At 47.0% G+C, this 24,986-nt stretch overlaps 1 protein-coding gene across 7 annotated transcripts in view; it reads left to right on the top strand.

Moving 5' to 3' along the window:
- Positions 1-24,986, top strand: part of ZFPM1 (zinc finger protein, FOG family member 1) — a 109,873-nt gene that overhangs the window by 50,901 nt on the left and 33,986 nt on the right. For 5 of the 7 annotated variants that reach the window (XM_083456449.1, XM_083456452.1, XM_083456448.1 and 2 more), the window contains exons 2-3: positions 1,271-1,402; positions 7,713-7,808. In XM_083456449.1, coding sequence (XP_083312575.1) covers positions 1,271-1,402; positions 7,713-7,808 — 228 coding nt within the window. Of the gene's footprint in view, positions 1-1,270; positions 1,403-3,036; positions 3,151-7,712; positions 7,809-23,683; positions 23,770-24,986 lie in introns of those variants that run through there. The other 2 variants (XM_083456453.1, XM_083456454.1) reach the window with 2 other exon arrangements.

Raw genomic sequence — 24,986 nt, 5'->3', positions numbered from 1 at the left:
CCAGTCTTTAGTTCAGCTGCCCACATTTTCTGCATTGCATTTTTTTAAAAAGAAGAATCCTCCTGGAAATTCATGAATAATTTGGATCGCATTTCTCTTAATCTACACATTTATTTAGGCAATTTCCTCTAACAGAATGCACTGGCGTACGTTATTTTTGTTACTAACTGCATTTTTGCTCACATTTTTGGGGTTTGTTTCCCCCCAATATTTGGAGAAGTGCAAATTTAGGAGAATAGTTCACATATTTTGGTGGGGAAGAACACAACTCCCCCAGTCTCAAAAAGAAACCCTTAAGGCAGCTGTGCCAAGGAGAGCCTAGGGGAGCGTTTCTGCCCTATTCTTCCAATCCATTGCCCTAGATATGCACGCAGCAGGCACCAGTCCCCAATAGCACCTCCCAAGTTGGGGGATGGATTCCTTGCCTGAAACTCTGGAAAGCTGCTGCCAGTCCGTGTAGACAGTACTGAACTGGATAGACCACTGGTTTTATTTGGTATAATGCTGCCCCTTAAGTCACACCTTTGGGTTTTGGGGAGGCATACTGAGCATTTGAATTCCTATTGCCGCTACTGCTTTTATTTGTAATTAAAGTCTGTAATTTGTTTTATGCATGTTTGATTTTGGTTTACGTTGCCCATGGTTCCACTCTGGGAGGCAGCTTAAAAAGACTTCAGATTAATGAATAGGAGGACGATGCTACGTCTGAGCCATGACAGATCTTGGGAATTCTAGCACAAAGCTTTTCTGTGTCCTTAATCTCCCAGTACTCCACCTCATTTTCTGTCCCTGAGTTCTAGTATTATGAGCGCTGGAGAAAAATATTCCTGTTTTCCTGGTGAGTAACATGGAGCCTAAGCAATTAGCACAAGGGCAGTCACGGCCGAGGGATTTACTTGCTGCTGTTAAATTATTGCGACTCAATGCACTATAAATCACCCAGGGAACACATTCTGCCTTCTGCCCACCACATCCCTAGACAATTTTATGCTTGCGCCCTGGTATACCTCTAGAGATAACTTTTTCTCCTCCTTTTCCAGACGAGCATGCAACCAGAATCCACCCATATGTGACAGAAGAGGCTGCTATTTATTGCCAATATCCTCTCAGTGCGCTATTGATTTGCCAGGAGACCTCAAACTCTGTGGATCGTTAATTGCACTGTTCTTGGTGCATTAAAAAAACAAATGTAGCATGTTTCTTGAGCGTCTCTCTTAAGTTGGGCTGGTGGAATGCCTGCATAATTTCTGACCTAGTTTTGCTCTTGCAGGCACCTTTGGTGAGATGGAAGAAGGGGACGAAGTTCCTTTGGAGGACCACAGCCATTCGGAAAAGGAGGGAGGCGCTTCTGACCGCGAAGGCTCCGTGGAAGGCGATTTGTCCAGCTCCCCTTGCAGCGAAAGTAAGTTCATTTCTTGTGCTGTGCCTCAACTTGCAGGTGTTGTTGGGGTCCAGCTCCCATCAGCCACAAGCCAGAGGGGCCAGTGGTCAGGGATGAAGGGAGTTGTGGTCCAGCAACATCTGTGAGGCTGCAGGTCCCCCTCTCCCTGCTCTGATACGTGAAAGGATTGCTGTGGTCATTCTGTAGAGAAGGAAAGGCAATCTGCCCATGCTCAGAGGTGCAGTCTTTTATTACTCCTGTTTCTCATATGGGAACAGAAAAGGATGTAGTTCAGTGGTAGTGCCATGGCTCAGCGGTAGAGCATGTGCTTTGCACACAGGAGGTCCCAGGTTCAATCCCCAGCATCTCCAGATAGAGGTGGGGATCCTGGAGAACTGCTGCCAGTCAGTGCAGGCAATATTGGGCCAGATGGACCAAGGCTATGACTCTGTGTAAGGCAGCTTCCTGTGTTCTTCCACTGTCTGCAATCATACTTAGGGTTTGTAACATTTGCAAAGCAGGTTGTGCACGTGAACTTGGAATCCTTACAAGAGACTTGTAAGATAGGTCAGTACTATTGTTCCCATACTGCAGATGAACAGCCTACTCTAAGGGCTGCTCACAGCTTCGTGGGAGAGGCAAGACTTCAACTGGGGATTTCGTAGCTCTGCTTCTTATAGCCTCTGTGCTGCTTCTGCTGTTGCAGCAGCAGCTCCCTGCTCTGGCTCAAATTTCAATCAATAAATTCTGCTCTCTCTCCACAGCAATTTGTAATCTAATTAAGGGTCTGAGTTTCTTGCTACTGCGCCTTGAAAGACTGCAGACCTGGCTAGGTAAATGCTGACCTAGAAATGCAACATACACACACGCACACAGCCCGCTTCTGTCTCCCAGCTTTTTAGAAACATGAGTTGGCCCAAACAATAGTGACTGTCTTATTTGTCCATAGAAGTAGCAGGAATATTGAGGCTGTAATACTATGTGTGCTTACATGAGAGAAAAAGTCCCTAGAAAAGAGCAAGATTAACTTCTGAGTGTTAATGTCGACAAGATCTAATTGGACTACTTTTACCTCTCCACACCTCCCTCCCTCCCTCCCCTTCCTCTCTCATTTATTTATCTATAAAGACATTTTTATTATTTTAGACAATTTTATAAATGGTTAAATGTTACAATTGAAAACAGAATTTAAAAACACATTTCTCAAAAAGGAAATCAGATAACTGCCCATGAGTCAACTCATCCTTCTGGAGAAGGCTAGACAAATAAGAAAAGTTTGTGGCACCCAACAAAATGTGTATAAATGTTTGAATGTTACAAAATAGCTTAGCAGCATGCAGCAGGAAAAATACAATTGAAAACAGAATTTAAGAACACATTCTTCAAAACAAAGAAATCCGATAACTACCTATGAGTCAACTCATCCTTCTGGGGAAAGTTGGACAGATAAAAACCGTTTCTGGCACCCAACGAAGTGTGTACAGTATTGGAGGCTGTGCTAAGGCCCCATCTGTGCTAAACATTTAAAGTTAAGAGGCCTCTGTTGCCCTCACAGAGCTACAGTTCCCAGATTCCTGAACCCATTAAACCACTCTAGGAGTTGTAGCTCTGTGAAGGAAACAGGGGTCTCCTCTCAGCACCAAACAGGCAAACTACAGTTCCTGGGGTTCTTTGGAGGAAGCCATGACTGTTTCAAGTGGTATGATAGTGTTTTGAAAATACAGTGCCTGCGGTGACTACCTCCCAATGCATAATGTGTGCTCTGCCAGGTAGGGCTGCCATGTGTCCTCTTTATCCAGGACATGTTCTCCTTTTCAGGGGTAAAATTTAAAACAAATTGCATCTGTTTGCTTTGAATGGCTGCCATGGTGTCCTCTTTTTTGCTCTTCAATATAATGACAACCCTACCCAGGTAATGTGCTCCTGTGCCTTTTAGGCCATAACAAGGTTCCTTAAAAAAACATGATGTCATAGAGCACAACTATGGGTATATGATGATTATTATATACTTTTTTCTTTTCATTCCCCCCGCCCAAGTTTCTTTTCTTACTTATTTGTTTCATTTATATGGCAAGGCACACAATGGCATTTTAAAGCACTAAAACAAATGATATAGCATGTAAAGTTGGCTGCAGGGGACAGGGGGCAGTCTGACTGGAGTAGGCCCTGATGTTGTGTGTGCCTCCTTCGCTCGTCCTCTTCTTCCTCCTCGCAGGCCAAAAGCAGGCAGAAAGGGCCTGCTTCATATTCCTGCCAACCGGTTCCCATTTGGTAGTAGGACGTAACCTAGAGCCTAAGTTGTGTGTTTTGGTTTCATTTTCTGCTTCTTAAATGGTGGGTGTGCTTGGATCCTAAGCAGAGGGTTAGCAAATTTCTAAAGCTGTTTTATTTATATATTTATATATAATAAAAAACAAGGGAGCATAAATAGTAATATTCATAATTTGATTATCTCCCTGATAAATGCCAGGCATTATTTGGTGACCCTTGGCCATCTAATCTTTCCTCTTTCATGCACACGTATGCACACACATTGAGCGTTGAGCCAGTGTGGTGTAGTGATTAAGAGCAGTGGACTTGTAATCTGGTGAACCGGGTTTGATTCCCTGCTCCTCCACATGCAGCTGCTGGGTGACCTTGGGCCAGTCACACTTCTCTGAAGTCTCTCAGCCCCACTCACCTCACAGAGTGTTTGTTGTGGGGGAGGAAGGGAAAGGAGAATGTTAGCCGCTTTGAGACTCCTTAGGGTAGTGATAAAGCGGGATATCAAATCCAAACTGTCCTCCTCCTCCTCTCATCCCCCTGGCACGGTAACTGCTATTGTCCACGCACAACTGCATAGATGTCTATTAGGAAGCTGTTAATCTCTGAGGGACTTGCAGGATGTTTGGGACCTGGGGCAGGGGCAGTGAGGCAGTTTGTGGGTGGGTGGGAAGCCAAGTGTTTTGTGCAATGGCAGACTTTGACCCACCGAGCTAGTCTGTAGAAAAGGAAGCAAGAGATTCCTTTATCTGATTTTTAAGGCTCTCTACAAGAGCCTCAGGCTGAGGGGGTGGGGGATTGGGGGTTGCGGGTGGGGGGGAGGTTAGGGAGAGCAGAGAGCTCTGAAAGCTCCAGCCTGAACAGTGCACCTGGCACTAGCGCGTCGTGATAAAAGGAGGCGATAGCGCATGATAACGCACCGGCTGCAATAACTGCTGCTCCTGTGGCGCATAGCAAAAAGCTTTCAGCGCGATGGATAACAATCAATATGCCAGCCACTTTGATTTATAGCCAAAAATAATGGGACTTTTATACCCGGCGATTGATTTATTTGATGTTAATCATCCACCCCACCCCCCCATTCCCGCCTTATCACCTGTATTAATAATCACCAATCGCCGGTGACGTCACCACCCCCAGGCGCCCTTTATGGCGCCAATCGATTGGGCCATGGTTGTGGGGCCTGAGTGGTTATTGGGGGCCTGGGTGCAAAGGCAAACATGCCCTCTGCCCGCTAATCTTTCACGCTGTCTTATGCAGATAGGCTTATCGGCAGGATCTTGAACAGCAGTTAATGGGGAAAATAATTGTCATCAAGTTGCTATGTGTCTGCCACCGGGAGAGTAGGCCCAGGAAGTAAGTTCTCTTTCCCCACCCAATTTTCTTTTCTTTCGTTTTTTTTCTTTTCGTCAGCCAGCTGGTGCTGGGAGAAGGCGGATGGGAGGCCTGGAAAATAAGGAAGCAACTCTGAGGCCCCCAAATCATCCAGTCAAGGTTGATGTTTGCATCACACAAGCTTAAAGTGAAGCATCCTGGGAGCGTTCTGGGATTGCCAGCTCAGTGAGCTCTTCAGCAGAGGCGCTCTGTTAAGTGCCCTTTCTGTATGGGCTGCGTTAGGTTGGGGAATAGCCGTAGATTGGTGGAAGAGCTCATGCATTGCTCGCAGAAGGCCCCGGGTTCAAACCCCGGCATCTTCCTGTAAGTGTGGGAGACTCTGGACAACTGCTGCCAGTCAGTGTGGGCAGTACTGAGCAATGTGGAGCAGTTGGCCTGGCTTGATATTATGCACTTCGAATGACTTGAGAGAAAGCGTTCCTGAGCAATTGGCATGCTCATTCTGATGGTTTGTTTTGTTTTGTTTGTTTTGTTATATTTTGTTTTATAAAAAAGCATTCATTTTCTGGGAAGTTCTTTTTAATCTCTTCATAACAAGGTGTGATTGACCCTCCTGATATTTTAGTGCCGAAACAGCTTGATAGGTAATGGTACTGTACGACATCTTTATTTTCAGACTGATTGATACTGATTTTATCTGCTCTTTTATTTTATATTATCTTTTTCTTATTACCTTTTTTCAAACTGTTGTTAGCTGACCTGGAGAGTTTATGGAAAGGCAAGGTATAAATGTCGGCTGTGGCTTCTTCTCTTCTTTAAGGCCTTACTGGCTGCAAATAAGCTTGAAAATAGATCAAGAGTGGCTAGTAAAACCTGATATGCCCAAGTGAGTCTTAGCAAGAGGTGGTGATTAGCACTTTGCATAGCTCCTTATTCTTGCTTGTTGCCCCGCCATCAATTTGAATAAATTTTAATTTGCAGAATTCATTTGGATTTTAGACTTTGCCTTTTATTATTAGAACTTCATTGAGTTTTGTTTTTTTTAAAGTATTGAGCACCAGTGCAGCATAGTGGTTAGAGTGTCAGACTAGAACCTGGGAGACCAGGGTTCAAATCCCCGCTCGGTCATGAAGCTCAGTGGGTGACCTTGGGCCAGTCCCTCTCCCTCTCAGCCTAACCTACCTTGCAGGGTTGTTGTGGGGATTAAATGAAAGAGGGGGAGAACCATGAGCTCCTTGGAGAAAAAGGTGGGATATGAATGCCACAAATAAATAAAATATTGCAAAGTATGTCTGGTTTGTATCTCCAAACATCAGGTACAGGGAAGATATAGAGATAATACACAGGTAGGGGTGCCAACTTAAATAAAATATTGGGGGGGGGGAGGTAAGCCACGCCAAACACAATCACAAGATGCAGCACACACACACCATTTGAATCGCAATGCCCATCAACTGGGGGGGGGGGGCGAGCTCAAATATTTTATTGGGGGAGTTGAAGGGGCCTCGGCCCTTAGGAGTTGGCTGTTATGAGGATGAGTGATGAGGCAAGGGCTGCAGCAGTCAGATTCATTATTATCTAGCAAGCAGCTCTGTATGTTGATTGTCACCTTGTGGGGTTTCCTGGCATCCTACGCACGTCTTTCTATCCTTGGTTGGGAGCCAGTTCAACACATTAAATGTCATTATTATTCCTGGGCCTAGTTCTTAGACATCAGGTGAGAGCCCAACCCAGACATTAGGTGATGTGATAAACAATTCACTGGACCACTTCTGTCTTTGAAAGCTAAGGGGTGGGGGAAGCACAGCTCACGCGGTCAAATGCTCTACTAGAATTAAAATGTCTGCACTTAGAAAACAGTTGTCTCCAGAAGACAAGCTAAGCTTGAATCCCTTCCTGCTGACACACCCCTTTCCAGTATGCAGGGGCTGGTGTCATTTTGGACAGAAGGTGTCAGGGAACTGCCATTGGCTCAGAGGTGAGAGGTGAAAGGGCAGTTGTGTTACAGGGAACCTCCAAAAATCTTGCGAAGCAGTTCCTCCTCTGGCGAGGAGGGAAGTCCCACCTCCAGTGGAGAGGAAGTGGTGGGAGCAAGGGATGCTAGGGAGAGCCTCAACACCGAGCCTGAGCAAACCAGAGGGGAGGGCAGTACCCCTTTGCCAGCGCCCATTCTGCGCAGTAGGTTTAGGTGCAGGGAAGGGAGGAGAAGGTTGGGGGTCACGTGACTGTTATGCTGGAGGAGGTATAAGAACCGGCCACTCCCAGATTCTGCTAGCGAGTGAGCCAGACATGAACTTGCGACGCTCTTCACTGTAAATAGTTTGCACTAATAATAAAGCCTGGAAAAGACAGGTCGGAGTCTTGCCTGTTTGCTCTCGAGCAACCACACCAGCACCTGACAGAAGAGGTATAGTATTCACCCATGTGCATCCCCATGTACAGCGTGAAATGGTACAGACCAGACTCAGTTCCATGCAGTACAATCACGTCCTGATCATCCCACTTGCTGTGTGGGGGAGCTAGGTCTTTTGCTTTCTATCTCCAAAGAACACCCCCCCCTTAGCCATGGCGAGCGCTCTGTTCATGATGCAGATGTGTGAATGGCTGTCTTGAAGCTGGATCATGTGACTTGGCTCATAAAAGCCTGGTGCACCTGAATGGCTGACCATATTTTCTTCACAGCCCTCAATGATTCTGAGTGATGATTCAGTGATTTCATTACTTCAATTTTCAGAGACTGAACTCAGAGAGAGCTTGGAGAGCCCAAAGGAGCCAGATAAACAAGAGATTCTGGAGAAGCCCCAGGAGCCGAAGCTTTGGAACGGGCCAGGTAAGTACCCCCGTTCCTCCTCCTGTCTTCCCTGCTAAAGCAACCCAAACTCCCCTAAGTAATGAAAAAGATCTCATGCAGGTAGGGGCAGGCCTGTGCTGCTTCTGCTCTCATGGGGCTGGTATCTTAACTAAGTTCCAAACTGAGCACAGATCTCTCCAACCAAAATTGGTTTTTAAATGAAGGCCATCAATCAGAGACTTTTAATTCTTTCCCCCTTGATTGATCGACACCTTTTGGGGAATCCTGAAGGACAGTGTCTTTAAGAACGCGAAGTCTTCTTTAATGATTTGAAGCAAAAATCGCCACTCTTAGGGAGAAAGTCCACGGTTAATGTTTCCTTTCTGCGTCAAATGTGGGAATGTTACAGACAGAGCAGAGCAGAGCTAAAAAGCTTCTGAAGGCTAGTAAGCTCATGAGCCCTGAGTATTGTGAGCCGTGAGTTTTAGGAAAGCTGGATGCTGCTCATAGTCCCCCCCCCCCCTTTCTCACTGGACTTTCATCTGTAAACCAACAAGGCATGCAGAGAAACAATTGGGTGTGCCAGTCTCCATCTGTCAGTGGAAAAGTCTGTGAGTGTGTGATGAGCTGGCGAACAGCAGCTTGGTTATATATGATCTGGGGTGGAGGGGGATGGATGTGTATTTAGAGTGATAGGGAAGGATCCTTAGCTAAGCACCTGCTTTGCATGGTCCCAGGTTCAATCCCGGGCATCTCCAGGTAGGGCTGGGAGAGAACCTTGCCTGAAACCTTAGAAAGCTGCTGCCTGTCAGTTTAACTAATTCTGAGTTAGATGGGCCCATGATTGGACTAAGTATCAGGCTGGCACCTGTAGGGATAACTCCCCTGACAGTGGAGGTAGAGCTTGGCCGTTGTGGGTTGCCTTTCTGTCCATGAATTTGCCTAATCTTCTTTTATCCAGATTGGTGGCCATTCCTTCCTTCTGTAGGAATGAGTTCCATAATTTAACAATGCGCTCTGTGGAAAAAGTACTTCCTCTTGTCTGCCTTGCATCCTCCCAACATTCAGCTTCATTGGAGGTCCATGAGTTCCAGTGTTATGAGAGGAGGAGGGACATTTCTCCATCCATTTTCTCAATGCCATGCATCGTTTCATGAACGTCTACCATGTCGCCTCTTACTCACCTTCTCTCTAGCCCAAAACGTTTCCTCAGAGGAGAGTTGATCCCACCCCCTCGATCATTTTGATTGCCCGTTTCCGAATGAAGCCAGTAAGCTTCCTCCTCCTTAGTGTTGCCCTTGTAGAACTCATCAAGGAAGAGGATGGGGACGGATCTAGAATGAGTTGGATCCAAATGGGCACCAGGCATCACGGTGTGTCACTGAGGATGGCAGCCTCTGTGATCTAGAATGGATCAAGGATGAGAAATCTAGTTCCATGTCTGTGAGACTGCCTCAGGTGTCTTTAAAAAAAGAAAGTTCATCATTTCTTACTTATTTGTGGAGGAGGGCCCTTCGTTGTTTTCTTATCCTTCCTCCTTTTCCAAGCACATCTCAAAACTGCAGCTTTTGCTTTATGGCTTTTGCTGCTTGAATTGAGAGGATGACCAAATTCATCCTAGCAAATCCACAAAGACACCCCACCCCACAGCCGCTCGGTCACTTTGTAAAGAACTCCAAAGTCCAGACTGCCTTGAGTCCCCGCCCCCGTTCCCTGAATGCGAATCCCATCTCCCTCTGCAGCAGCAGTTGCTTGTGAGTATTATAATATTATTAAAAGGCTTTATACACTGCCTTTCATTTCAAGAAGAAATACAGTGGTACCTCGGGTTACATAAGCTTCAGGTTACAGACTCCATTAACCCAGAAATATTACCATGGGTTAAGAACTTTGCTTCAGGATGAGAACAGAAATCGTGCTGTGGCGGCACAGCAGGAGGCCCCATTACCTAAAGTGGTGCTTCAGGTTAAGAACAGTTTCAGGTTAAGTACGGACCTCCGGAATGAATTAAGTACTTAACCCGAGGTACCACTGTACTAGGGCGCTTCAAAGAAATGAAGAAAGCCTAGCCAACAGCAAAATAACAAGAACAAAACCAATTCTAAAAATGCAGCTACCCATAATTAAAAGGCACAGTGAAGCAACAACATTATAACATCCATAATTAAAGTATATAATAAACAAGGCAAATTAAAGCAGTGTAACAATAAAGAGAAACCATTAAAGCAACAATGAAAGCAGAAGATTCAAGTCAGGAGATAGGAAAGTGAGAGTCGCTTCTAAAAGTGTTTATCTGCTTTCTTCTTCTTTCCCCTGCCCCAACACACACACAGAAACACACACACACACCACTCCCTGTTCAGGAAGGGAAATGTCTGTTCACAGCCAGGCTGATATCCCCAGCCCTTCCTAGATGTATTGGCCGGAAATATATCTGCAGGACTTCCCTCGCCACTACCTCCTCTGCCTCTTCCTTGGTTATCTGCTCTTTCCCACCCCAGACCTTTTGGCCTCGATGGACGGATGTGAGGCTGCTCTGCTCATCCTTGGCTGGCCACATGGCACAGCACCCCCTCCTTCCTCCCACCCACCCTGCCTATGCCTGCTCTGTCCACTGCTGCTCTTCATTCATCTCAGAATAGCACAAGGGAGACTCAAGATGCCCAAATCCCTATTGCCAACATACTAAGAGCAGAGTAATGGTTTATATCCAGCTTTGCTTACGGGACCCTTAACCTTGACTTTGTCCCTGGCTCAGCCCCAAGAACTGGGGGGTTGTTGTCTTCTCAAAGGGTAGGATGCTCAGCTGATGGCACAACAACCAGATAAGACAAAATACTCCTTCAACACTTTATATACTTTCATTGGTAACGTAAGAGGAAAAATGACTATTACTCATACGTAATCTAAGCACCACCACAAGTGATCCTGATTAAGCGTTTAGCTATTTGATGCTGAATGTTATCTGTTAATTCTCTTCTATCCTGTTTCCCCATTCTTTTTCATAGAATCATAGACTGCTAAAGTTGGAAGGGACCGCAATGGTCATCTAGTCCAACCTCCTGCCATGCAGGAATCTTTTGCCCAATGTGGGGCTCAAACCCATGACTCTGAGATTAAGAGTCCCACGCTTTACTGACTGAGCTATCCATCAAAAACTCTCTTTTCATTTAAACCATTTCATGAACCAAGAACCTATACACTGACCGCTAACAATACACCCGTATATGGTAAATATTCGTGCAAAATTTATTATGGTTGTTGTGATGTACAAATGACATGAGAAGTCTTGGTCTGTATCATTTATTATTCCGATGATCCTTGTTGATAAAACCCAACAGAAAAAATGACGACAAGGTTCTCCTTCATGCAACACATACTTAAACTGGGGAACTCATTCTCACAGGAGGCAGTGCTGGCCACCAACTTGGTTGACTTTAAAAGAAGATTAGATAAATTCATGGAGGATAAGGCAATTAATGGCCACCAGCTATGATAGGTATACTCTGCCTCTCCACTGCTGGAGGCAGTACTGCTTCTGCATGCCAGTTCCTGGAAACCACAGGAAGAGAAAGTGGGTGGCCACTATGAGAACAGTTTGTTGGGCTTGATGGGCCATTGGCCTGATCCAGCAAATTCTTATCATGTCCACATATATTAGGGATGGCGAATAAATTTGATTTAGTTTGCATTTAATGGTGATCCCTCCCTAATTTGTGCTTTCCAATACAATGCGCAAACCAAAACACAGCCCTTCTTCGAAATCCGCATTTCTCTGAATTTTGCAATGTAGTTCTCTAGCCAAGCAATATATACAAAGATTTGTATACCAGCGTGCATAAAAATGCATGTATTGCTGAAAATAGCACATACCAAAATACATTATATTAGAGAGAATTGCTTTACAAAAATGTGCATATCAGGCACATATAAAAAATGAATGTTTTATTATCCACATGAAGATATTGATGGATTTGCATGATGACATTTTTTTTTTAACGGTAACTGATATAAAATGTGGAGAGCTGAATTTAAGACTGGAAAAATGAGAAACTTGGAGAAACTTGAAATTGACCCATTCATCCATCCCTTGCTCTTGGTTTATTTGTTACATTGATATTCTTTCTCTCCTCCAAGGAGCTCAATGTAGCATCAAAGCCCCCCCCCCCCTTAAATCTGTGCAACAATTCTGTGAGATAGGTTAGGTTGAGAGAGTAGTAATTTGTCCATGATCATCCTGTGAATTTTGTCACCCAATAGGGATTTGAACTCAGACCCTCTAACCACTACACTACTGCAGCACATTGCATCCAGCTGCACTGATCCTCAGTCTTGTCTGCAGATGGTGGGTGATGATAGGACCAGCACATGAGAAACTGTGTACACATGATCAGGATTGGAGCAACTTGGACACAAGATTTCTCCCATATCTCTTCTTTTCTTGTGTTCCCCAGGGACAGCATATCTCTGTACTAGGAACTGAGAGGAATAGAGTGTACAGCTCCGGCTACCCTGCATGCCTTAAGACCATGTCTAGGCTGAGTTGGGATATGCATATCAACCATAGCTCAGTGGTGGAGTGCACCTGATTGGTGTGCAGAAGGAGCTAAGCTCCATCCCCGGTGTCTTTATGAGATCTGGTGGCAGTGGATGGGAAGAAGAAACCTTGTGAGAATCTGGAGAGCCACTGCCGGTCAGTGTAGACAATGCTGGGCTTGATGGACCAAGGGCCTGACTCAATGTAAAGCAGTTTCCTATGTTACTGTGCATAAAGCACCAGCCATGGTGTCATGGTTAGAGTGTCAACAGTAGCACCCTGCAGACCAAGGTTCAAATCTCTATTCAGCCGTGAAGCTCACAGCATGACTTTGGGTCACTCACAGTCTCAGTAACATAGGAAGCTGCCTTATACTGAGTGAAACCAATGGTCTGTGTAGCCCAAACTTATCTACACTGACTGGCAACAGTTCTGATGAGTTTCAGGCAGGGTTCTTTCCTAGCCCTACTTGGAAATGCCTGGGATTGAACCAACGACTTTCTGCAGAACAGTCATTCTACTACTGAGCTTATGGCTCTTGGTCTCTCAACTTGACCTACCTCACAGGATGGTTGTGAGGATAAATAAGGAGGGGGGCGGAGAGTCAAGTTCCATCTTGAGCTCCTTGGCAGAAAGGTGGAATATATACAAATGTAACAATAAATAAATAAACTGCAGCCACTAGTCTTCATATCAAGTACATCTTGCCAAATATACTTCTCCCATCCTGTCTGGCACCAGGTTGCTGTCAAAGCTTCCTTAGAGCCCCCCTTATATTTCATTGCAGCCTTCTTAAAAGGTCAGGAAAAACACCTTTTACTGTTTTCTATCCACTCTCTGCAGAGAGACTTTTGAGGAGGGGCTTCCTTGCGTCTGTGGAACCCATGCAAGTCTGAATCTGCGTGGTAGGATCTTCCTTGTGTAGACTTCTGCCACTTCATGTTGTGGGTGTTCTGTTTCTAATTTCTGTTGATGGTATGTGTAATGGTTTTAGGGGTTCCTAAACCAACGTCTGGCTGGATTGCCTGAGTGAACCTTTCCTGTCCGGGCAGCCACTCGCCCGTGACCGTCTCAATCGCTGGCAGAATCCGTCAGTGGGCGTTTCTTAAACTTCTTCCAGCAAAGAAGTTCTTTGACGCCCAGTCTCCGCCTACTCTCCCTGTGCGGAAGCCTTCTGCGCAAGGAGGGCGTGGGCGGCGGAGGACCCCTTCTCTCCCCGCTGGTCCCCGGCAAGGAGTCATAGGAGCGCCTCGCCGATTCCCCCATCTCCCCCCCTTCTCCACTGGAGCTACGCTGATTCTCTCCCCCAGAAGATGGGCAGCCCCTCCCACTCCCGGGACGCTCTCTGGGATCCCTTCGGAGCTTGCTCTCTCCCTCGGACACTGATGGCAGTTCCCTGACAGTATGTGAGCTGGGACTCCAAAGTTCTGGCATCCAGTTGTTTGAGGGAGCACTCTGAACATGCTTGTATGCACCTTCCTACCAGAAAAGTCCCAGATGTTGCAAATGTTGCAGTCAGTGGTTTGCTCAATTAAGTTCCCTGAAGTTGAAAAATAGGTCCTGACACTGTATCCTGGATCAAATTCATAAGCAACCAGAGTAAGGGTGGCAAGTTGCTTCCTCTTCCTTTCCCCCTTGTTCCTCCCTCCTCCCCCCGCCTGCCCCCACTGGAGTTGGTTATTTGCATTCTTTATGTAAAAGAGATTTTATTATCGCCGCTGTGCAGCCCATCTCCACTCTGGTAATTGGAGTGATATTAATTTCTGTGTGGCTGGGAGTTGATGTGAGTCCGGCGATGCTGCGGCGATAGGCTTTTCCTTTCTGCGCTAACCGCCGCGATAGGCCTTCTATCAGTCTCTGTGCAGGCACCACACTTATCAGGAATGGAATGGGTAAAAAAAAAAAGGGAAAGAGGAAAAAAAGGGAAACTTTGAGCAGCCTGAATTTCTTCTTTATCTGGCAGGATCCGCCGTGTGTCAGCAGTGGCAGGCTAGGAGGATGCTGTGTGGAGGCCAGGCCAGGCGGGTGGGTGGGGGTGGAGAGAGTTGTGTTTTTCAAAGCTCCTGGGTGCCATCCAGTTTTGTCCCTCCCAAATCTTCTTTTGCCAAATCTTCCTGCAGAGCCTCACTGAAGTCTTGAGTGGCCAGGTTGGTGTACCTCAAGCGCTTTGCCCAATCAGGCACCTGTCGGCATCCTAGGTGATCATGGGGTGCTGTTTTATAATGAGTCAGGCCCATCGAGCTCACCATTGTCTCTAGTAGCGTTTCGGACCATGGCTTGAACCTGGGACCTTCTGCATGCAGAGCAGGTGCTCTGCCACGGAGCTGCAGTCAAGATGAAGTTCTGTAGGCACAACTTCATGGCCATCATTTATTAGATAGGGCTTCCATGACCAGACCGGGGGCCAAGCCCATCTCCCCTTTCAGGTTCCTCACTAGCAGAGCTCCAGAATCACCTGCAGCTTCTTTCCATGTTCTGTGTTTCCTTTTCTTCCTTTGGTCCCTGGAAGGGCATGGCTGAGTGGGAGATCAGTAGAGGGTTGGCTGCTGGGGGTGGGGAAATCCTTCCCATTCAAGCATGCAAACAAACAAACAAACAAACAAAAGGATTGGGGGCTGATGAAGGATCTGAGCATGCCTTCTACCTGTTGCGGGGCTGCTGCACGGAACTGAGAAGCACTCAGTGCACTAAGGTTTTCTTGGTAAGTTGCAAAAACTTCTCCTTTGGACCCCTGCAAGAAAAGCCTGGCTGGGCACATCTGGCAGGGATGCCTGAGCATCTGGAATCCTGCATTGGAATAAGACATTTAGACATAGGGAACATTTAGCCCTTCAGATGTTGCTGGATTACAGCTCCTATCATCAGTTTGGGTTTCTCTCATCTTACCATTTTTCCAGTCTGAACTTCAGTTCTCCACATTTCCACATCAATTTCAGGTTTTTTGTGTGTTTTTTAAAGGCTTCATGAAAATTCATCACATTTTAGCGTGAATTTCTCCTAACGTGCACATTTTGAGTAAATCACACATTTTTGCAAATACCGATATGCATATTTGTATGTCAGTTTCACTTATATTTCCATTTCTATACACACTTTACCTTAATATATGCACTTTTGTACATGATTGCTTGGCTGGAGAACTGCGTTGCAAAATTCGGAGAAGAGCAAGTTTCAAAGTGGGGCTCCATTTCAGTTGGTGTATTGTTGTCTTTAAATGCAAACTGAATTAAATTTCTACTCCACCTCTGTTGGCTATGCAGGCTGATGGTGTCATGGGACTCATTACATTGTTTCCCCTTTCTGATTCTGATTCTATTAAAAGTATTAATGAAAATCCAGAACAGAAGTTTTCAAGGTGCAGTTCTAGGAAGAACCGTGGCTACTTAGGAAGCTGGCAAAGGAAGTCCTTATATCCTCCTCCGCTGATTTCAACAAGCCAATCGCCATCTTGGATGGGCAGGCCTGCTTTGGAAGCTTCTTCCCTGGAGACTGCAGTCACGTGGCCCACCACATGGGGCAGTGATCATCACTTCCTGAAATTATGTTGATCTAGTCCAGGGTCCTGCCTCCCACATGGAGAGCAGAAAGGCGCAGGAGCCTTGTCCCTCAGTTGCACACCCCCTAATCTGAATATAGAGAAGTTTACTGCTTCTGAACCTGGAAATTTCAGTTGTGTGTACTGAAGGTTCGTTTGTGAGGAAACCTTCCTGAAGGGCAATGATGCTCTACCACATCTCTCCAGGGATGTGCTATGGGGCTTGGAGTACCCCATTGCTCCTGTTTCAAGTGCCCAGTATTTTTGCACCACTCTTCCTCCAGCACAGGCCTCAGCAGGGCAGGCTGCCAGGCGTGGTTGGGTGGGAGAGGATGAGCAGCCGTCCTTCACATTTCTGATAGCCCCGCACATTCATGCGCCTCGCTGAAATGAGAAAGTCAAGGGAAGGAGAAGAAAATGAGAGGGAATTTTTTCCTCCCCTCTCTTTCTCTTTTTAATCTTTGCTATGACCTTGTTCGCTGGAGGGGTCTTGGCTGCTTTAAAATTCTGATATGCAAATAGCTGATAGCTATAATCTATAATCCTCAACTTGGGAGCGTTTGCAGATGTAGCTGCCCATTCTGTTTGACTTCCTGTTCTTGCAAGTCTGGCTTGTGGCGTGTGTGTGTTTCCCCAAAATATAAAAAAAAAACATGTTTAAAAACCTCCTGAGAGTTTCTAGTTGCTCCCAATAGAGTGGGTTGCCATTTCTGTAATGTGCCCCAGAAGTAAGAGAGAGGGGAGGAAGCGGGCAAAGTCTCCCGAATTTGTTTCTTGGCAGATCCCATTCTGTATCAAAGGTGGCCTGGACTAGTCGTTGGAGAGTAGCTGGCTGGTTGTCGCAGGAGCTTTCAGTCTGCAGCAGCCAATCACAAAAGGAGTGTTGGTGGCTGAGATCCTACGGCTGCCGTGGCCTTGTTAAAATGCTATTGGTGAGAACAGGGAAGATGGTGGAACATTATATTGTTGTCCACCACCCAAATCTCCAAGCAGTGCAAGATTCCAGGGGTCCCAGGTGCTTATCCATGGTTCCTTTTGGGAATGAGGCACAGTGGAGACTGAGTCTTTTTGGTATATTGTTTATTTGCACATCTATGCAACCTGAGCCTATGATGGAGGGGTCCTCAGCATCAACACCCCAAGAAGTTCTGGTTTCTCCCATAGCTGCCGCCCTGGATTCAAACACAGACCAACCATCATGCACTGACCCTCTCTTACCAACCTGCAACCTTTTTCCTTCTAGGCCACATCACAGCCAACTCTCAGTTCTGCTTCAAACTCTGTTTTCTAACCAGCTGTTTGAGCAGGAGGAGGGCCCCCACTCATTTGCCCCCTGGCCCAGAGTCCCTTCTCTTTCTTCATGGCCCATCACCTTTCCCTTTGTTCGTTCTTAATGGTTCCACGGTGATTACCCTGTGAGGAAGCTGGCCTGGCCTATGTTGTAATCCTTGCCGGATCCAGGGGTTCAGGAGACCTGATTTACTTCCAACACTGACTGGGTCTAGGAATTTAGGGGAGTCTGGCACCGCCGAACTCACAACACTATTCTTCCTATGTGGAATTCTTTGCTGTAAGAACTGTCTTCTCCAAAAATTTGTACCCTCCAGTGTTTTGGGCTTCAACTCCTAGTGCTGTCTGGTCTGATGGCAGTTGTAGTGCAAACTTCCTAAAAGGAGTGCCAGGTTGCATTGGGTTGGGGGCACAGCTGCCGTAAGAGCTGGAAATAACTACTGGATTGATACCTTTCAGAGGGAACTGGGCAAGGTCAATGAAGTCAGGTCTATCTGCTGCTATCAGTGCGTAAATGGAGTCCTCATGTCCAGCAAGTTTTTTGTGTTGAAGTTGCTCCAGCCCCTCTGGCTTCGTATAGCTTGAGCCCTTGTGTTCTTTGTACCTGATATGGGGCCCCTGTTCTCTTTGACCACCTGTGTGGCGTTAGGATTTAGCCCCCAAGTATTTATTTATTACATTTATATCCCAGCTTTCCTGCAAGGAGCTCAAAGTGGTATATACATACTTCTCCTTCCCATTTTATCCTCGCAACAACCCTGTGAGGTAGGTTAGGCTGACAGCAAGAGACTGGTCACCCAGTGGTCTTCATGCCTGAGTGGGGATTTGAACCCTGGTCTCCCATGTCACAGTCCGACATTCTAACCCTGGCACGCTGATGGTGCAGACACACCCCTGGTTGATGTCTGCAAGTGAGAGTCTCTTCCCATTGCCCTGAGTGTTGTTGCCTGCACACAGCCACGCCCACACACCGGCTTTGAAACCTGGGCTGATGCTCTGTGTTGTTCTGTGCTAATAAGGCAGGCAGAGCTTATTATGGGCCCGCATCCAGATCAATATGTGCCTCAGCGTCATGGGATTAGCAGAGAGGGCCCTCCTTCCATTGCAGCTTCTCCTGTGCTGAGTGATATCCATGCCTTGTGGATAGATCAAGCTCCGCAAGCATATTTAAAAGAAGCGGGGGAGAAATAATTGGGTTGTGACGGGGCACCTTCTCCACCTGTAACTCAGCCTTGTGTTTTACTGCCCTATTTCCTTTTTATGGGCTCCTTTATTTTCACACCCTATCGAATATTCAAATGTATCTGCGACCTCTGAGCCTCTTTATGGGGGGTCGTTTGTCACCTTTTATTTCTTTTTTGTCTTCCGGTAAAGAGCTCTTGCCATTAATTACAGGGGCTAAGGACCTTCCCGCCAGCCTGCTTTCTCCTTCCTTCAGTAACTTGGAGGGAAAGAAGGCTGCTGCGTTCAGATGCCTGAAGCTTTTGCTTTTTCACTCCCCATCCACAGAAGCTGCTAGCATCCCCTTGTACCCAAGCCCACGGGCCTTACCTTTATCTGCTCATGTCTGTTTCTCACCTTTCTGGGACTCTAGGTGACAAAGCTAGGGATTCCAGGGAGGTCTCCTATCCAGCCACTGGCCTGACCCAAACCTTCAGCTAGGTTGCCACACAGCATGCCTTCAGAATATTCCCCAAGACCGCATTCCTGAGCTAGTCCTTTGGCTCTCAAAGAAAAGGGGGGGGGGGTAGGAAGACACAACTTCTTGTAAATTTTCCCTGAATGATCTGTAGGTGGTTCTTAACTTGCCACAGGCAAGTGTCTCTTTGTAAGCCTGCACTCTTAATTAGCAGGCCCCTTCAGTATTTCTGGGCATAGGTCAGCTAGCATTAAGGCATGTTGCTCATTTAACTGTATGAGTTCTAGGCACTCAATTTAAATACATGAGGGAGAAAACAATATTTCTAAAGGGACAAAAGCAAACATCCTTTCATTTTAAATGGTGCTCATATACGTCACAGAGGCCATCAACATAAGAGTTATCCCCTCCCCTTGTCTGTCATGTAGAGGACATGCTGGTTTTAACCTGCCGGGTTGTTTTTTCTAAAACATATAGTTTTAAAAAATACTTGTTTTTCAATTTGCTGACTGACAGGTGTAAGCATCTGCTTAGCTTTCCCACCAAAATATGAAAGATCAGACCAAGCGTAATAGTGCCACTGTATTCTGCTCTGGTTAGACCTCACCTGGAGTACTGTGTCCAGTTCTGGGCACCACAGTTCAAGAAGGACACTGACAAACTGGAACGTGTCCAGAGGAGGGCAACCAAAATGGTCAAAGGCCTGGAAATGATGCCTTATGAGGAACGGCTAAGGGAGCTGGGCATGTTTAGCCTGGAGAAGAGGAGGTTAAGGGGTGATATGATAGCCATGTTCAAATATATAAAAGGATGTCACATAGAGGAGGGAGAAAGGTTGTTTTCTGCTGTTCCAGAGAAGCGGACACGGAGCAATGGATCCAAACTACAAGAAAGAAGATTCCACCTAAACATTAGGAAGAACTTCCTGACAGTAAGAGCTGTTTGACAGTGGAATTTGCTGCCAAGGAGTGTGGTGGAGTCTCCTTCTTTGGAGGTCTTTAAGCAGAGGCTTGACAACCATATGTCAGGAGTGCTCTGATGGTGCTTCCTGCTTGGCAGGGGGTTGGACTTGATGGCCCTTGTGGTCTCTTCCAACTCTATGATTCTATGATTCAAGATCAGACCAAGGTGAGCTTATGTATCCCAGCATCCTGATTTCCACTCGGGCCAAGCAGATGAGTCTGGGAAAGCCCAAAGAAGGCATGGCAGAAATAATACCGTTTTCCAGAGTTGTCCCCCAACAGGCACGCTGCATTTGAGCATAGATTGCCTCCAGACATGGAGGACCTGCATGTCTCCTCCAGCAAAAGTCTTCTTCTGGGATTAAAGATGTCACTTCCAAGCAACCTTCAGTTCCAGCATTCTCAGTGTTTAGGAACCGGCTGCTACATAAGCAGTTGCCTTGCTGGATCAGTAAAATCTACCCTGTCCACCTTTCTCTTTCCAACTGTGGGTGCCCTTGGGAAGTTTGCGAGCAGGGCATGAATACTGTTGGCTGATTGGACCAAGGTACCCTGCCACTGGACTTGGAGGCTCCATTTTCCTATTACAGCCGATGATCATGGATATTGTCTGAGCCACAGCCAAGGGGCGACTGTTGCTATCAAATTAAAACAGTACACACTAACCCCCACCCCCCATTTCCCTGGCCTTTATTTTTGCTCCATCTCCCACCCCCTAGCCCAGCTCTTTTTCCTTTCCTTTCCTTTCTTTTTTTATCTGTGCTGAGACTCCTGTCTGAGTAATCTCTCCCCGCCTGAAGTTTTCTCTGCAAACCTCAAGGTTTATTATCAGGCAGCACAGGGCAGTGCGAGGCGGGACGGCCCGTTCTGATGGACAGGGCAGGGTTGGCCACCATCTTCCTGATTATCTTTTTGTGCTTTGTGTGTGCGTGTGTGTTTCTCTTCCCCTTCACATTGGTATGTGTGGGTGGGAAAAATTATTCCAGCTATTTTTCTTTATCGCTCATAGCAGAGTTTTACACTAGATAGTCCTATTTGTTTTAGATTACCGTGCTGGAAGGGAAGGGAGGGCTAGGCTGCAGGAGCCTGTTGCATTCTGGGGCTGAGGCCAGCCTTGATCCACGAAGCACATGATGCTTTGCAAAACATCCCAGGCGCTGGTGTGCTCCTCGTATTGAGAACTGGTGTGGTATTAAGAGTGTGTTGAACTGAGACCACCCTGACCTGGGTTTACTTCCGTTCTCAGCCACAAAGCTCGTCCTTAGCCTAACCTACCTTGCAGGGTTGTGGTGAGAGGAGAAGGTAGTCAGAACCCCTTAGGCTAATCAGAGTTCCTGGGAAGGGAGGGCAAGCAGGATAGGAGAAATGAATCTGCTTTCCTCTGTGCATGCTCAGGAACACCCTTCCGATGCCGCACCAGGTGTTCTAGGGTTAAATGGCTCTGGGGTGACGCCCTGTGTGTGCTGCCGGACTATTTAAGCAAAACCACTTAGGAAGGGAATTTTTGATGGGGGGGGGGAGAGAAGCAAGGTGGGTCATGCTGGCGCTGATAAGGCAGGCCAGCGTAAAACAGAAGAAAAGGCAGTGAAGAGTCCCTCCTTTTATGAGACACAATAACCCACACCCTGGCGGGGGAGATAGGATCACGGTTCATTCCAGGCCTGAATACACCGCCCTTGCCTCCAGGATATGATCAGACCCTCCAAAGCCCATCTCCCTATTGTCCCTTCTCCTTGGAGCTGATGGTATCAGGGACCAGCCGGCCAGGACTCCGGTTTATGAGAAATTCTCTCAAGGGGTGTGTGGGGAGGCTGGAAGCAGGGTGGCGAGGGGGCAGGGTGGGTGGGATAAAGAAATAAGACCTGATATTGGGGGTGGGGAAATGGCAGGATGTTGGGGCTTCGGGCTGACGGGGCAGCCCAAAAATTGGTGCGGGGGTGCGAGTTGAACTATTAAGGCAAGGTTGCGACAGCGTCAGAATAGAAGGAGCTTCCTTCTGGGGCAAACCAGTGGCCCAGCTAGTCCAACATCCTGTTCTCACAGTGGCCCCAATGGAAGCCCACAAGCAGGACACAAGAGCAGCAGCAGCACTCTTTCCCATTCACAATTCCCCTGTATACATGTGAACGCTTGGCTAGCTGGCTGTTGCACCTGGAGGACACATGTAGGTGCCCTTGCACACTGCCTTGGGTCCCCACCCTGCTGTAAGAAGAGGGGTGAATGTGAAAGGAGAAAATGGCAATGTACATGTAGTGGTAGCTTTATCACTCGGAAGTGGTCCTCTGTATCCTTCACCCATTGGCAAGGGAGGATCTTTTGAGCTTGAATGCTGTCCTCCCCTCATGGAGGCTTGCTCCACTTCATTCTCGTAACGGCAAGCCACAGTTTTCTTTGGGGATCCTAGGGCAGCTGTTTAGGAGGCTGCCGTTTTGCGGCAGATTCGGCATCATGGCCAAAGGTCTCTTGTTCCTTTAAGGGATGCTTGCAAGGCCCGTGATTAGGGGTAGAGAAGTTGAAGAGTTCTAACAGGAGCGGAAATTGCCAGTGTTCCCTTATTCATCCGAAACGGAAATCAATCCAGTGAATATGATCGGTATTCACTGTTGTTTTTCTGTCTTCAAACAATATGGAATCAATGACCTCACCTCCTATTTACATTGCATTTCCTTTGCACTGAGACAAGCAAAGTGATAATGCAGCATTAATAAAATAGTTAATTATGTCCGCAGCGGACAGCAAGATGGAAAATATAGCGTTTAACAGAAGCTAAACTGCAGCGGAAGGGAAACGGTGCTGCAATGAATGTGGGGCAGAATGCAATTCAGTGCCTTTTTGCATCTCCAATTAGGGATAAGGGCGGCACATTGGCTACCTATGAACGTTTCCATAGGTGCTGAGGACAAAGTACGTGTCCAGAAGGGGAATGCTTGTACTTCCTCTTTTCCCATTCCCTCCCGGCTTTCTTCGCTTCCTCTGCCACCTCCCCCTGTCAGATTTTAGATTGAAAAGCTCCACAGGGCAGGGCTTCACCTTGTTCCCCGTTATGCTATCAAGCGTCATGCATGTTGACGGGGCTCCATAAATAATGATAGAAAGAACAATGATAATAATGGTGGCAGCTAATATCCCAGCACCAAAAGTTCTGGCTACGTTCTGCACTCCACAATTAAACCACTTTCAAGCTGCTTTGAAATCTGTGATTGCCTCCAAAGAATCCTGCAAGTGGTAGCTTGGAGAGGAGGGTCTCTGAAAGTTGTATGGGAGTTCCCCCAGCTCTTTTTGCTCCCAAAATTCCTCGGTGGGTTGTTGTGATGGCTTTGAAACTGGCTTATATTTGAAGTATAGGCATGGCCTTTGCCGCTCAGAATTTGGGTGCTCCACCCCTGCCAATCGTTGCACAGGGCAGCCGCTTAAAAAATTTGATGGTAGTTTGAACTCTTCCCCCACCCCCCACTGCCACCGCCCACCCTGGTATAATCCAAATCCTCGTGTGTTAAAACTGTTGCCTCCGTTGCCCTGAGCCTGCAAAGAAGAAAGAGAGTAGAAGGGGGCTGTGCCTTAGTCACGAAACTGCCTTATTGGCAAAAGAGCTCACCTCTCGTCCTGTAACTGTGACCCTTTGCCTAAAACTCCTGCCTTGGAGGTTGGGGGGAGGGTAGACAGGTCCACGTTGCTATCCAGGCTTGGTAAGAGCCTCCTCCACTAATGGGGTCAGGGTTTGCAGAGATAAAGATTTGCTGTTGTTAACTGTGTCAAAAAATCAATAAATCCCCAGTGATGCTTGGCTGCGATAGGAGAGGAGAAATCCCCAATAGCCAGCTAAGTGGCGGGGGCTGGGCATGTGCTGGCAGTGAGGTAGGGAGGGGGGGGCGGCGGCGGTCCGGATAAGCGGAGACCCTACAGAAGAAGAGAGGGGACTTGGGGGTATGTGAATCGCCAGCCCCATACTTCCTGAAATGCAGTCCTCGGTTACCAGGGCGCCATTTTGAAACGGAGAGGGACAACGGTGAGTGGATGTCAGCAACCCAGACGCAAAGGTGAGGGGCAGAGCACAGCTCTGAAGACTGTTTCTGCCGAGGGAGGGAAGGAGGGCCACGTATCCGATGGGCTGTACCTTGCCCCACCTTGCCTTGCTGGCAGGTCTGAGCCGCTGCGGCTTGAGCGTACAGAGGTGCGACAGGGCTCTCTCTTTTGGTGGGGAACTTGCGCTGGCAAGCTGGAGAGACCTGCTCCCTGAAGCCACTGTTGGCAGGGAGCACAAGGGCTTAAGTTTGGTGGCGCAATTTCATCACCCAAAGTTCGTTTTCTGTTCACATTTAGTCCTGGGATTGTGAGCAACTGGGCTAGGGGGAGGGAGGGACATTCCTTTTTAAGGTGAATTTGCCTGGTGTGCAACGGTATAGATGTGTGTCAGAGAGATGTCAGAGAATTCTGAGAAACCAGAAACAGTTTTTGAGAAACCAGCAGCAGTAATTGTCAGTGTCTGCTTATTTGTTGCGTGTCCAGAACAGAAATCAACCCAGCATATATGAATGGTGTTGGCTGTTGTTGTTGCTTTCAGTCCACAAACAATATGTAATTGATTTCCCACACACACCAAATTTGCACTATTTCCTTTGCACTTTAACAGAAGGAGTAGAATAAGGAAATGACAACGTAACCTATGTGATGAATTATGCAATTTATGTAATTTCAGCATGGCGGACAGTGAGACAATGTAGGTATTGGCAGAAGACCAACTGCAGCAGAACAGAAACGGTTCTGCATGTGATGGATACTGGATGTAATGGAAAGCCATGCCTTCTTACAAGTTTGCTTCCCCTCTTCTGTGGGCTTCTGACTCCTTAGATTCCACTAATAGGCAAGTGGGAATCTGCCACGGACGTGGGGGAATGAAGGAGGGACCCCTCCAAGTCCCTCCTCTTTTTCTCTTTGTCTAATTTTAACGCCCAACAGCTCCTTTGTTATTCCCAAGGCTACCCCTGATTACTTGAGCATCCGAGCTGCCAAAGCTGGGATAATCTCCTTAGCCCCTTTAGAGATATTTTCTTTTGTATGGGAAGGTGAAGTGTAAAGACGTTGCTTGTACGCAGCTTAAAAATGCTCCCCAATCGCCCCCTTCCATCTTATCAGGCTGGTGCTATCACGCATCGTTTTGCTACTTGAGTTGTCAGTTTTAAAATATGTATAATTCCCTCTGCCTCGTGTTTGAAACTTCTCAAAAGGAAAACCACCTTTTTTGACAAACATCCTC

The sequence above is a fragment of the Podarcis tiliguerta genome (genome assembly GCF_965153285.1).
Source record: "Podarcis tiliguerta genome assembly, chromosome: 8".
Classification (NCBI taxonomy): domain Eukaryota; kingdom Metazoa; phylum Chordata; class Lepidosauria; order Squamata; family Lacertidae; genus Podarcis; species Podarcis tiliguerta.
The sequence above is the reverse complement of the archived record's forward strand: the minus strand, read 5'-3'. Positions and strand labels throughout refer to the sequence as shown.